We start from the raw sequence: 15,323 nt of genomic DNA, 5'->3' as shown, positions 1-15,323 counted from the left end.
AGTTGAATTAGCTTTCTATAATGTTAATTATAGAGAGCCAATAAAAATATCTAGTCTGGTGAGAGATTCAAGCTAAGCCATTTGGAACTACCTTACACGTAAGCTTAGACAAACAGGGGGTGAGTGTGTTGTGCACGTAAGAAGTAAAGTAAAATCATTTCCAGATATTACTTTCTTCTTTACCTTTCTCCTTCATTCCTACTAATCTTTTTCTGCTCAAGCTCCCACCTTTTACTGCCTTTTATAATAAGTTCTCTTTCATTCTTTCTGTCCATGCCTTCATCTTTGAAAAGGCATTCCTAACAAGGGTCTATATCAGCGAAGTCTTCATTGCTACTGCTGGAAGAGCTCTGAAAAATTTGAGGGTTGCAAGATTCAGTTCAGTCAACTTCTTTAGAATGCCCATTGAATTAAATTGAGCAAAATTAGTATATAATTGTTTTGTTTCATTTTCATTCAAGCCTCTTTTGAAAGCTTTATCTGTCACAGATGCACTCAACGAACCTCGAGAATAAGGGTGCTAAGAATTATTTGTTAGAAATCCCTAGCTTCTGCAGAGCAAGGGAATATTGGTGCTGTAGTTTTCTGGGTGATGTTGGGGGGAGAGAGAGAGGGAGGGAGAGAAGGGGATAGAGAGAGAGAGAGAGAGAGAGAGAGAGAGAGAGAGAGATCTGAGATCTACAATAACAAGATTTATTTGCTTAGGAGCCATTACACTTAAATAGGCTTGGAAGTGGTTTAAACTGCAGGATGGAAATTGCCCTTACAGTCATATAAGGATACAGTACCAATGATCTTGGGCAGCTCCCGATGGTCTTGTGCAGAAGTTTTTAGCAGTTTTTACTCTTGTTAGCCTATGCTTCAAAGCGGACTTTCTCCTGGAGAGCAAGCTTTTAATGTGGATTTTAATACATAATATATAATAAAGCTATATTATAGCATAATGTTGCATACATTAATTTCATGTGAAATTTCATAAACATGAAAAGATCACTAACTTCTGTTGTTAATAGGAGTGCAATCACCTTTTTGGAGACCATTTCCTCATGGTTCCAGTGCATATTCCTATAAATCACACTCTTCCTCTGTTTAATTAATTTTGCTTAAAGGTTTAGAATATCTTTCCAAGATGTACTGCACATTCCAGTTCACCATGAGAACACTTAAGGAGACACTTAAGGCTCACAATTTTGCTTGAGTTATTCAGAAATGTTTCAACATCATAATGATGATGACTTGATTTGAATTTGCAAGATAATTGTAAAAGCTTTATGCCTTTGATTTTAATACAGATCACGAACATTCCTCCATTTATTATATCATAAAGTATATTTCACTGAACAGAACCAGTTGTGTTAAAGAACTGGAGTTTGCATCCACACCTTTGACTGGCTCTCTTCTGTCCCAGCTTGAATACCTCTACCAGCACCCCCAATATACTTATACTTTTACATTTAGGGTGAACCAGGGTTAAATGGTCTTAAAGGATTGAAGGGTGAACCAGGTCACAAGGGTGACAGAGGGCCCCTTGGTCTTCCAGTAAGTAAAATACCTATTCAATTTCAGTGCAAATTGCAAACTGCTCTTTCTACTTTCAACCAAAAACTCTGGTTTACTCAATAGCAAATATAAAACTATATCATGTTGGAGTAAAACATTAGTCTTGTTTTGTTTTTTATCCAGAGTCTGTTCTTGTATCATTTCATAACACATAGTTCTGTCAGTTGTTGGTTTTAATTTTTATTACCATTTTTGTGTCATTTGTCAGTGTCAACAATGTTACAGCATCATGTCCCTCCACATTAATTATGCCATTATTGAATGCTGTGTGGTGTTTGATTTTACTATTTTAAGTATAGTGTGTATATATTTAAACTCTTCTTTTTTCTTGAGTTCAGTATTTATAAGGATTGAGACATTAAGGGTGAAGTCTTAAGAAACTAGCTTTGTGTAACTCATATACTCATAGATTTATGGAATTGTTCTGATTTGACTATTTTGGAATAGTTATTGTTGGTGGTACTTACTGTAAATTTGCCTTCAATGAAAGTGTGCTGAAATCAGGATTACTCAATATTGCCTTAAGCTGGCATGTCCAAAGTCTGTTTTGGGGGCCTAATTCGACCCGCCAGTCAGTTTAATCCGGCCCCAGTGGCAGTTTATTTCCTGGGGTAAGATCTTAAAAAAAAACCTCAACAACTTCAATTCTAAAAGAAGCTCAACAACTCCAGCCCCCACAGCCCTTCACTTCATCAAATCTGGCCCTCTTTGAAAAAAGTTTGGACACCACTGGCCTTGAGTGAAAGAAGTGAAACAAATGTGCTAAAGCTAGACTATGTTAGCCATGCTATAACCTCATTAAAATCAATCAGACTTAAGATAGTCATCATGTCCCACAGATTTCAATGGGACAAATATGTGACTAAATTAATATGGATCCAACCCAGGGTTTGGTTTCTTGTAGTCTTATAATACCACAAATACAAAGGCGTTTTACCCGTCTTTTTCAGTAGACATTTCACATAGTGAAATGAAAGATGGCCCAAACCAGTTAAAATAATTGAGACACACACTGTTCAGAAGAGGCACAGTCTAGGAAAATCAAGCACATTTAAAACAGTTGAATTCAATGGGAGTTCCACATGTGCTTAACTCTTTCCGACTGAAATCAGTGGGGAATTAAAGTGTCTAACTTTGCCGGGGCAAGATCAAGGTTTTTAAAATACTTGAAGGGCCCAGTATTCACAGACATTGGTTCTTTCCAGTGAAGCCATCTGACTTGTTTAATTCCGACAAGTCATAATTCCGACAAGTATTAGCACTTTTGGAATTTTGCACCATTGGGCTTTCCTTGTTCACACAATATCCACCAGGGGGGGTCATCTGTTCCTCAGCAGTGGCAGAATGAATAGTATAAACTTTACAAGTTTTATACATCCTGGCCAGAGATCACATCCTCACATCCTATGAAAGTGATAGGTGAAACTAATTTCAATGAATTAACATTGCTCTAGTGAAAACCACGGGCACACTGGTGTGCTCAGGAACATGTTTTAGATACAGTGAAGAAATAGAAATATTCTTTATGAATCTAGGTGTTTTTTCTCAACTTATCATAAGGACATTCTAATGGGAACCCATATATTGTTTGCAATGCAGTTTTCTTCTCCTTTCAGTTCTGGTAATGAAAAGACAGTTGACATGTCCGTGCAAAATTCATTATTCCCCTTGTTTTATCTTCCAAGTTAAAAGTCTGTTTTACTAACCTATGAATAGGGATGTGTGTATTAAAGTACAAATAAATTTCCATGATAATACAGGAGGTTTGTAGCACTAATACTGTACATCTAGGGGCTCATTCTGATTTCATAAAATTGAGGTGAATTTCACTAAAAAATAGTGGGATTACCTTAATGTTGCAAAGGGGATCAGAATCAGACTCTTCATGTTGTGTGTAAATTAAAACTAACCTAATGCAGTACTGTGATACTTATACTAGAACCCTGTAGCAGCTCACATCCTGTGTATAAATAGAAGTTGTATTTGTTTCATCATCACCAGTTACTAATCTCACATTCTTGTCATTCGTGTTATCCCTGCCATCTATGCTTCCACTTAACCGTACAGGGAGCATCTGGCTTAGACGGAAAGCCAGGACCCCGGGTGAGTCCCTTGTGTTTGTATGTCATACTTCACTACTAAATCTACATGCTTTACGGCAGGCGGGTTTCTTTTGCAGTTCAGTGTGGTACCACTGCTGCTGCTGCTGCTGCTGCTGCTGCTGCTTTCGTTACTGGTACAATGCTGACTGGGCATTTTACAGGATGCTCCATCAGAGGAGGAGCCCCGGCTAACAAAAAAGCTAGTAACCTTCGAGATGCAAAGGGCCTAAGGTGCTATAGCTGTGTCCAATGTGAAATATCGGCTGCAACTAACCCTGTTATACAGCTGCCTAAATATACCTGCTACATAGGGCTAGTGCATGGGATAAAGAAAAAAACACAACACCTTGTCCATGACAGGGGACATGATAGAAGACGAAGCTACAGTGAAATCACTGATCTCATCATTCAAATAAAAGTGCCCACGTGGCTGCATCACCCTTGCCTGGTGCATAGATCTGATCATGCTAGCTTTGTTAAAGAAGCCAGCTTTCAAAGCCTGCTTAATAAAACTCCTGTTTGATTCAGATATGGCCTTCTTTTCTTTCTCTTTTGCTTATATTTCTTCCTTGAGAGTCAACTGCAGAAAGCTACTGCTTGCAATGCTCAGAACATGCCCTGCCTGATCTTTTTAAACCACTAAGTTAAAGGTAAAGGTAAAAGAACCGCTGACCATTAGGTCCAGTCGTGACCGACTAGGGTTGCGGTGCTCATCTCCCTCTATAGGCTGAGGGAGCGGACGTGCAGCTTCCGGGTCATGTGGCCAGCATGACTAAGCCACTTCTGGCGAACCAGAGCAGCGCACGGAAACGCCGTTTACCTTCCCGCTGGAGCGGTACCTATTTATTTACTTGCACTTTGATGTGCTTTTGAACTGCTAGGTTGGCAGGAGCAGGGACCAAGCAACGAGAGCTCACCCCATTGCGGGGATTCGAACCACTGACCTTCTGAGCAGCAAGCCCTAGGCTCTGTGGTTTAACCCACAGCACCACCCGCGTCCCAACCACTATGTTACACCATGTTACAAGACACTGCACTTCTCCTGCTATTTGAAACAAATATTGCAGCTTTCAAATGACGGAGAAGTTAAGGAATAGCATAGCAGTAAACTTAAAATCTCCTCTAAGCTTGCCATCTATCCTTGTAGGTCTTCATGTGAATTGTGCATGATTTTTGTTGTTGTTGTTGTTGTTGTTGTTATCCTAAGTCCCTTTGTTTCAACCTTTAACCTTTGCCCCTGCTATTTGAAAACCTTTAAATCAGCTGATCTACAACATGAAAGTAGAGATGAATGAGATGGGACGAAGCACTATTTGAGCTTGCCAGAGGGATTGGGAGCTCAGCTGCCCCTTCAATGAAAGTCCAATCCATATTCTCTGCTTGATTCTCCTGAAATTATTTGCTAAATATAAACCTTCATTCAGAGTTGTCAGCTCCTATTTGTTTAATCTTTCAGGGCATGGATGGCCCAATTGGTCCTCATGGCCTTGCAGGTCCAAAAGGAGACAGAGTGAGTGTTTGCAGGAGATCTTCTCTTTGGGGTGGTTCTCTTCTTTTGCATGATAAAGGTATCAATTCAGTATATTTAATTGTGTTTGTTCTCTTGCAGATATAAATAAAGATGATTCGTAGTTGTGCAAAAAATAACACATATTCAGCCCCCCCAAAAAAGAGCTAGAATAATAAATTATTTTTTTAATTTGTTTTTGTTTTTAGTTACTTATATATTTTGTTATCTTATATATCATGCTCAAGGCAACCTAAAGCAACTTACAAACAAACAAAAAACCCACAGAGCTACATACTATTTTTAAAAAATTAAATTAAAATAAAACAACCAAATCATTTAAAGGTTCAGAATTTTAAAGCTAAAATGTTGCTGTTTTTCAAAAATATGTGTAATAGCTCAGTCAGTAAAGCATGAGACTCTCAATCTCAGGGTTGTAGATTCAAGTCCCATGTTGGGCAAAAGATTCCTGCATTATAAGAGGTTGGACTAGGTGACCCATGTGGCCCCTTCCCACTCTACAATTCTATTATTCTCTACTGCCAGTGGAAGTCACTCAAATATTTTACTTCTTTTGGCAATAACTGGTAGCATATTAGCAAAAAGGCTAATTAAGATTTTAAAAAAGCAGTTGACAATTGTACATTTAGGTATAAACCAGAGCAAAGTTCAGATCTCAAGCATTCTGGTATATTGTTCTGGAGAGTACCTGTGTGTCCACATTAAAGCACATCATGACAAATCATGAGTGTCTCATAAGTTCGGCATCTTTGGTAGAGGGTTTCATTCTTTAAACAGCTTACTGAAGTTGCCACTTAAGACTGGCCTCATATCAGTGAGAGCTGGATTTGAATTCCCACTGAGAACCAAACTGCACAACCAAGCTGCTATTTTTTCTTCCAGGAAAAGCAGTAAGAGAGATGAGGGGCCCTTTCCCGCCATCCCACATGGTTCCCATTCCTCTTCAGTTGGTATTTGCACAAGAAGGAGAAAATACATGTGACTAGATTGTTCCCATACAGAACAAATGCACCTGGGAGAATACTTTTGATTAAGAAAATGATGAAGAGGGAGAAGGGTTTAACAACCACCCATGACAATACTCTGTTTCCCCACCCCCACCCCAAATGACAGCCACCTGCAACTTCATTTCAGTATTTAAAAGATGTCAAGACAGCTAATGAGGAAGCTCCCATGCAATGTCTATTTTTGCCCTCATACATAAACTATACTGGCTAACCTTAGGATGACCTCACTTATGTTGGGGGGGGGGGGTGAACAGGATAATTTTATGTGCAACCCTGAATGTTTGGTAGGACAGAAATGTAATAAATATTGTGTAATTGAAATAAATGCTACACAAATAAATGGATTTGAAATACATAATAAATACTGCATAATTGAAAACAAAACCTCTTTGCCCTTTATAATGAACATTTCTGATATTGTATTTTAGGGTGAAAAGGGAACAACAGGAGATCCTGGGCCCAGAGGTCCATACGGCTTGCCTGTAAGTTACATGACATCTTTGGAAAGTGCAATTTTCAGAAATACTTGATTAAATCCTACTGTGTTTTACGACCATTCATCACAGAGAAATGCAATTAGTTTAAGTTGCCCAAGGTCACTGCTCATGAGGCCATCCCTTATCTCAAGTTTAGGCAGTTTCATTCTCTCACATGCATCTATGCATAAATAATAGAGTAGGTTGTGACATAAACTAACAACAATGAGAAAAGCCAGAATTAAAAGTGACCCCCTCTGCACAACTCCTGCCATTTCCATTTTGTTGTACGTGTGTTATTGCTTGTCTCTAGGCACCAGAAAGTAATGGCAGGAATTCAGGTCAATTTTTTAAAAAAAGTATCAGGATCATGTTGTTTCTCCTTAAAAACCTCAAAAGACTCTCCAGTACAAAGGGTAATCAGCTGTCATTTATGCAAAATACTTTGTGGTTCATTTGCATTTGGGGGGAATTTGTTACAGTTTCATATAGCATCTTCAAAAAACAACAACCTTGTGCAAACTGATTTTGCTGTGTGGAAGGATGGACTAAGTAGGTATCACAATCCATTGAAGGTGATTCTTAATATTTTTATCCAATACAAGTAGTTTTCAATTGTTTACATACGCAGTATGAGGAGAATGCCATATACCTAATATAAAATAATTTTGAAATATGCATTATTTGGCTTTTGCTTTGTATAAATATCCCAGCATTCAAGTTGATTCTGCGACATTTTATTGAACTTGCAGAAGTATGAAGAATGAGTTGGATATTAAGGTGTCTTTCTATCCATAGAATTGCTTTTCGTCCAACAGATGATTCCACTAATGGAAATTAGCAAGGAATTACTCATTCCCCTAGCAGCTCTCTAAACTGCCCAGACAGTGTTCAGGTAGATGGATAGAGAGATAGAGAGATTTGTCTTAGACTTTATGGTATATTATCTTTTGCTTGACACTCTACATGTGGCCAAGTCCATGAGGATATGTGCTATGCACTCTACATTCATCGAAGTACATTCCATGTAGGAATTTTGTGACATTTTAGTGGAGGGTTCCCACTTACTTAGGCATCACCAAAAAGGAGGACAGAAGAGGATGCTGATTTATATAAAATGTGCATGTGCTAATTTTTATGTATGGATGCAGCTTTAGGAATAATGGCAGTAATTAAAAAAAATTTAAAATGCATCTCACCGTAGTGGGGAAGACTGTGGCCAGGTCAGCTGTGTGCCAACTGCTCTCCCTTCCAATGATTCTTTATCTTTCAAATCGACTTGGATCCATACCTGCCAAGTCCTGGACGGAAAAATCCGGGATCGGCAGCCCGCGACACCGGAAGTTGCGTAGGCGCAACTTCCGGTGGCGCTTGGCCCTTCTATGGGCACCAGAAAATGGCGGTGCCAGCACCGGAAGTCGCTTCTACGCATGACCGGAAACGCGTAAAAGCGACTTCCGGCGCCGCCATTTTCTGGTGCCCATAGAAGGGCAAAGCGCCACCGGAAGTTGCGTCTACGTGTTTCCGGACACGCATAAAAGCGACTTCTGGCACCGGCGCCACCATAGAAGGGTAAAGCGGCACCAGAAAAATAGCCGCCAAGCAGAAGCGGATTTAAGGGAGAATAACGGGATAAAAACCTATACGGGAGACCGCCGGGAAATGGTAGGAAAAAGGGGGGTTTCCCGGCGAAAACGGGATACTTGGCAGCTATGCTTGGATCGGATAGCCCTTCAAAGAGGGGGCTTCTTCAGATGGAGGACAGTACTCAGACAGCATTTCAGAGAGCTATCCTCCATCAATGTCTGGTTGCAATAAGCAGAGAGAGCAGCCCCCACTCTCTCTTTCTCTTGTCTCCATGCACACATAAAAAATAGTGGCTGGAGGGGTCGAGCTGCTCTCCTGCCTTCCTAGTGCATCAGGTTTCTGCCAACTATTAAGGGGGAGGGGGAGGGCCAAGGCAATGGGAGCTTGGCGCTCTCCATTCTGGCCAGCAGAGAGTGATAACTGATCTGCTGCACACTCTTCATGGTCCTGTCACCTATCCCCCTGCAATTCCCATTGAAAAACAACCAGTGCTTACACAAGGGCATTGTTCACTTAGGAACAATAGAATGCCATTGCTCTATCTGCATTCAAAGCACATGTTGGCAAGAAGCTGTGTATGGCAAGTTGTGGATGGCTAGAAACTCTTATTTTGGAAGTATTAAAGAAAAAGATGGCAGGGTGCAGCCCTTAGACCACCAGCTTGTAGTGGAATCCACTGAAGTGCAGATTTTGAAGCAGACCATTGACCTGATCTGGGTCATGATCTGCCCAGATAGGATAAAGTGAGTCTGCTGTGGAAACCAAGCAGGCTGGATTCCTCCTCCATCTTCTCCATTATTGTCTTTCATTTAAGAGATCTTGTGTGCCAGTCTGTGTTGTATACGCAATACAGCAGCTGCGTGCCTGAATAGTCCTGGCAGACATCTTACACAAGCTGGGCTAACAAAGCTTAACATAATTAATATGATTCTTTAATAGGGCAAAGATGGCGAACCTGGCCTTGATGTAAGTAATATTTATCATCACTTTATTTGTGTGGTAGGTACATGGTTTTTCTTTTACAGCTCAATAGTTGCATGCTTGGAGCATGTTGAATTTTCGCCCATTTGTTGTGCATGACAATCATGCAGAGAATATACTAAACATTGCATTGTCGTTTTCCTTTAAAATAATCATAGAGATAGGAAAATAACATTGAAGAGTGTGGAGAAAGCAGTGCTAAGTAAGGGCAGTCTTGTAAATCCCACCATAAATAATGCCCCTCATAAGTGCCTACAGCAACTGCTGCTAACTAGAGCACCTGACAGATGATCATGTAAAGTACTATTATAATTCTCCTGAGGCCTACAGATGCAGCCAGTAGTGCTTGAAAATGTAACCAATGGCACTCCATTTGTGATAGCAGCTCCTTACAAATATCTGGTGGTTTTCACCATGTAGAGAACCTCACTATTGCATGGTTAAAAACAATTGAAAGCTCATGGAAAGCTGTTTAGAGGAACACTTTGACACATGGAGCAGCCTCCATGCAGTTGTGTTTACATTGGTTGCAGGTTTTTATTTGCAACTGAGTGCATTTCCCAACAGAAGTTGCAGTTGGGGCATTCATGTTACGCAACTTCTTTTGCAGCTTGGAAATAATTGTAACCATTTTGCCCACTTGACTGAAGCACTTCTCTTTTTAACATTGCCAGCGCTAATTTGCATGTAGGAAAATAAGAGTGTCTTTTGCTGGGCATCTTCAATAACTTTCTGGCTATTATGTGCTTTCTAATTTCAAAATAATTTGGTAGTTTTCTTGGTGTGTGCGTGTGTGTGTGTGTGTGTGTGTGCAGATAATTCAGCTATACAATAAAGGCAAGCCCACATACAGAAGCCAATAGAGGTGTTTTTGTTCATTTTTTATAGGGTTTCCCTGGTCCTCGTGGAGAAAAGGGTGATGTAGGAGAAAGGGGAGAAAAGGTGACTTCAATGCTATTAACTGTTGTTTGATTACTTAGCCTAGTCAGCTCTCTTGTCCCAGTCCTATAATTTGTCCCATTAAGCTAGACTTTTCTTCCTTCTGTGTGCCAAAAGCCATGTCATGGATCTTTGCTAGACAAAGTCATCTGTCAGAATGTGAAAGAAATCTTCCCAAAAGGTCAGCAGTTTCCATAATGGGAGAAGAGAGGCTTTCTCCTCCAAGACTCCTGACAGTCTGTGTTTGTTTATACAGTAGTTACTGACAAGAGACATTGGAGTAGCAACACGGTAGGAGACACTGGGACAGATTGACAGCTTGTGTAAATCAATATAGGTCCATTGGCTTCAATTAAATGGATGCTGTATTTATACCTGGTAAGCATCTGGCTTGTTGCTGAGAAGACAAAAGCTAAACCAAAAACACTTTGAGCTAATCCAGGGAAAGTTGGGTACATTTCAGCCCTCAAAGTGATGGTTAAGCACACAATTAAGGGCTTAACTTTGTTGATGCACCTTCAGCATGCTTAATTGTAATTGGATTGCTCCCATGTGCCATGATTTATCCTCTCCTCACCAGTATGGGAGGTCTGGTGCAGGTGCAAATCTCTTGGGGATACAAGGCAAAATCAGATCTTTGTGCAGTTCGTTACGTATACTTCCCTTGCACTGGCAGAGTTCTGAAAGTGAGAGCTCTGGTGTGCAAACAGGTCTCTTGCACATGCAAGAGATTCCCCAATCAGATCAGTGGACAGGAACTCACAAGCCATAAATCTAGTTCCATGAACCCAGCAGAGATTTAGGCTCACATTGCTCAAACAGCAGCAAAAAGGCAAACTGTGTTTGAAACCTAGAAAATTTCAAAAATGACATGTGACATGCATCTAAACTTAACTAGCTAAGGTTGTTGTGGGGCTGTCAAGTATTTCTCTAGGCTAGCTATACTTCAGGTGGATCCCTGCAGAGTTCTACAATCTTCTAATGTAGCCAGGAGGAGAAGACCTCCCTAGCCACTTTGCAGGGCTGCCCCTTGAGGACTGTGCAGATGAGCCCCTCTGGGCATTTCACTGCCTTCTCCTACATCAGCATGCTCACACCCATGAATTCCCCACTCTTGGTAGAACATCTGAAAGTTGTAAACATAAAGGGTCTTCCATGTGATCTGGAACTCTCATCACATGAGGTTCCAAACCCAGTGTATGAACAGCTATATGCACATGGGGACCTGTTTCACTGTTCAGTGAAACAACAGAGGTATGGGGCATAGTCAATGACTATGGCCACCAGTCATGGTCCCACTTTCACCTTCGTGTGTTCACTGTGAACAAGGGAAGGGGGCTTGTGCACAGGAATGTCCACCCTTCAGCAGAGCACCCAACTTTTATGGAGTTTTTAAATAAAAAACAACAACAACCAACAAACCAAAAACCCGAACACAGTTATTTTTATATTTTATTTGATTTTAAATATGTCTAATGTAAATCGTTTTGAGATTAGAAGAGTGGTATTCAAATGTCTTAAATGAAGAATGAAGTTAGATTATTATTTAATTCCCTTCTATTTGGCAAACAGCTCTTTGAATCCAAGTCAATGACAGCAGCAGCTCTTTGTGAATATTTTTATTACCCATTGTGGAGAAGGACCATAGCTCAGTGGTAGAGCATCAGTTTTGCATTTAAAAATTCCTCCTTCAATGATTGGCATCTCCAGGTAGGGCTTGAAATATGCCCTTGCCTGAATATCCTGGAGAGCTGCTACCAGTCAGAGTAGACAATACTGAGCTAGCTGGACCCAGTGGTCTGGCTTCCTATGTTCTCTGACATTTAAGTGAACAGACTTTTATATCAGAGACCCACCGATCTTTGTGTTGGGGACATTTTCAATATTAAAATAATCAGCTTCAGCAAGTAAGGGCAAAGACAACGAAATAAGTTAACAGTATCCAGTTTCTGGCATTCTGACAGGTGAAATGCTTCCTATGCATTTAACTTGGGGGCAGGGGCTGTGGTGTTTCTCCTGAGCTTCTGCGGCCTTCCCTGGCCCCACCTCAGTTATGTGTAGGTTAGGAATCAAGGGGAGAAATCTACATGTCTATGGTCCCCCAGCTGTTGGAATCCTTCACAGTCGAGGTTCCACCTCCCAGGGAAGCCTATTACACATAGAGGTCTGTGTTTACAGCTTGTTGTTCCCATGCAGGGGGGAGGTGGGAAACCACAAAGTGGGGTAGTACTGTGGCCCTGCCCCCCTGAATTCACATGAGGACCACTTCACATGTAAAACCAGGAAACAGACATTTTTATCAGCTTCCAACTGAGAAGCATTAACTGCAGACTTAAGAGTGAAAATGAATAGTTATTTAAATCATATTTATCTTAAGAATAACTGTTTCAGTTTCCAAAGCTAGGGAACAACCCTGAAATGGTGGTATAACACAGAAGCTAGTGCCAATGCCATTGTGGCAGTTGATCCCCCTTCATAAGCATTTATTTGCTGCCTAGGATGAGGCCATTTTACTTCCTTAGCCAGACCATTGTTTGTAGAAGTCAATGATGGCAAAAACTGCAAGGACTAACTGTATTGATTTCCCCTAGATTTTCTAGAAGTAGGAAATGAATTGAGATTTGGATTGAGATTTGCCTTTAAAATCCATAAATGCTTCCTTGTCCTTTAAACACTACCTCCAAATCTAAATCCTTCATAATCCAGGGAGTGCGAGATTCCAGGCACTTACCCAGGATTCGTCTTCCTTTGGAATGAAGAGTAGACACTTTAGTGTCTTTATGATGTATGGTTTATTTACACATACAGTGGTACCTCTACTTATGAATTAAATGCGTTCAGAACGCACATTTGTAAGTCAAAAAAATGTGTAAGTCGAATCCCATAGGAATGCATTGGGAGAAAAAAATTCGTAAGTTGAAGCAACCCTATCTAAAAATTCGTAAGTAGAATAAATCCTATCTAAACCACATCCAAGATGGCGGACGGAGCTCCATTCGTAAGTAGAAACATTCGTAAGTAGAGTTATTCGTAAGTAGAGGTACCACTGTATAGACAACCTGCGCCTACGATGGAAGGGTTCACAGCATTAACTCCCTATAAGTGTCTTGTTCCTTCCATAGCCAAAAACTTGGGTGCAATCTGGCATGCCTCCTTCTCTGGCTTCCCTGCCTATAGCTTTTGCATCCAGCTTCTAGCTCACATCACTCAACTCTCCACTCAGGCCTGTGTCTTTCTAACTACAGTACCAGCGAGTTGATGGGAGGGAGGGAGCCCACCCATTTGCCCTCTGGTGCCAAGCCACTCTTTGTTTCCTTAATGGCACATATTTAAGGCTGCTACTTCAACCAGGAAGCTAGCCTGGCCATTGCTTTTGTTATCATACTAAAGAAAAACAGTGTTCCAAACAAAATAGAGTTACTTGAATCGTGGTTTTCTGTGTTGTGTCCCATAAGTTTCTGAATTGTTTCCCCCTAAGTGCCACTATGTAACATTTTGGCACACAGACAAGACAGCGAATAGCGTCATTCATATGATGTAATACAGTATATCTCTCCATGGAAATGTGTTTGATTCTCATTGGAATGTTTGTCCTATATGCCATGGTATATCATGTGTGTTGTGTAATTTCACTTTTCAAATGCATAATAGTGTGATAATTATTATTTTTTACATTAACTTAAGCTTGCAATTGATTTTAAAGTATGTGTGCTCTGCCTAAGACATTGTAACATGAAAAAGAAACTCTAGCAAACGTTTTATATTCTGCTGTAAATGGATGCATAATATTTTTTATGAGAAAATGGGTGAATGTTCATTTCCTTTATGTCAGGGATGGGAAACCTGTGGTCATACAGATGTTGTGGAATACAACTCCCATCAATCCTTGGCCATTGGCTATGCTGGCTGGAGCTGATGGGGCTTGGAGGCCCGTGGAATCTGGGGGACCACAGGTTTTCTATCCCTACTATGCACCATCCTAATCCTTTTCCCCCTTTCAGAGGTGCATCCCTTCCTTCTCCTTTTACCTTGCTTCCTTACAAAATTCATCTTGTCTTTTTTTTACCCCTTTCCCTTACAAATTAAATCTTGCCTCCAACCACAGCCTTGACAACCCTTCCTTGGTTGCTCTTTATTTTATTCTACTAATTTTCCTTTTGCTATTTCTCCACCTCTATAATATTCTTGATTTCCCCTCATTGCGTGTGGTGGGTCTTAAAATTAAAACAAACAAGCAAAGAGAGGCACTTTTGGTTTTTGCTAAAAACTGTGAGTGAGCCTGAAACTCATTTACCATTGTGATCATCTGTGAGATCTATTTTAAATTAGTTTTCTGACTCTCTCCCTCTGGCTGAAAATGAAGTCATTTTCTCAGATAGCAATTCAGTCCACCTAAGCATCAAATCAGTTTTTATCAAATCTGTGCATTAGCACAAAATTCTGAAATTCCCTTAATGCACGCCCCTTAAAAAGCAGCTCCATTTTCAACCACATGGCTGGATTTTTCAGTTTCAAATTCAGGACACATAACTAAGCTCTGAAAGTGATGTTTTAATGAACACGTTGTTCTAATATTGCGTTAGAAAAAGAATGTACATTGCAAAAAGGATCAGAGTATCTTTTGATGAAGAAGATTTCTTTTGAATCCTTTTGCAGGGCAGAAAAAAATACATACATACTTCTGTAAGTGACTGATGACCCTTTATTGAACTTTTAAAGAATGGGATTAGCAGTGCATATTTGGCCAAGACCCTTTTAGAACTAATGACAAAAACAGTCATTTGGGAACAGAAGCAAATTGACCTCATTAAAATCCACTACAGATTTAGTTCATCTTATTTTCTCCTCTCATTCAGCTTTATTCTGTTCACTGAAGCTGCACCACACAGATCTATTCAGTCCCTGTTAAGCTGAACTCCATCTTTTTGATAGAGGGAGCATTCCTAAGTATTAAGGTGCAGCACTCTTAGGACAATAGCTCCCTCATTGGCAAAAAAGATTTTATGAAGAGAAATCCCAATTCGGAGCAATGTTTGCATACTTAGATAGATGTGGAATTCATCTATGCACAATGTTTCCCATTCATTTCAGTGGAATGGGCAGCTCCAACTGTACATGAATTTCCCTCAGGAAGTCTGTGCAC

The 15,323-nt window shown here is 40.3% G+C and overlaps 1 protein-coding gene across 1 annotated transcript in view; it reads left to right on the top strand.

The window, feature by feature from the left end:
* Positions 1-12,476, top strand: part of COL25A1 (collagen type XXV alpha 1 chain) — a 269,550-nt gene extending 257,074 nt beyond the window's left edge. The window contains exons 31-35 of the mRNA XM_060278497.1: positions 3,628-3,663; positions 5,119-5,172; positions 6,626-6,679; positions 9,200-9,226; positions 10,130-12,476. Coding sequence (XP_060134480.1) covers positions 3,628-3,663; positions 5,119-5,172; positions 6,626-6,679; positions 9,200-9,226; positions 10,130-10,213 — 255 coding nt within the window. The 3' untranslated portion in view covers positions 10,214-12,476. The remainder of the gene's footprint in view (positions 1-3,627; positions 3,664-5,118; positions 5,173-6,625; positions 6,680-9,199; positions 9,227-10,129) is intronic.
* Positions 12,477-15,323: the final 2,847 nt, after the last annotated feature.

The sequence above is a fragment of the Zootoca vivipara genome, chromosome 9 (assembly GCF_963506605.1).
Source record: "Zootoca vivipara chromosome 9, rZooViv1.1, whole genome shotgun sequence".
NCBI lineage: Eukaryota > Metazoa > Chordata > Lepidosauria > Squamata > Lacertidae > Zootoca > Zootoca vivipara.
This window is presented reverse-complemented; position numbering and strand designations above follow the sequence as displayed.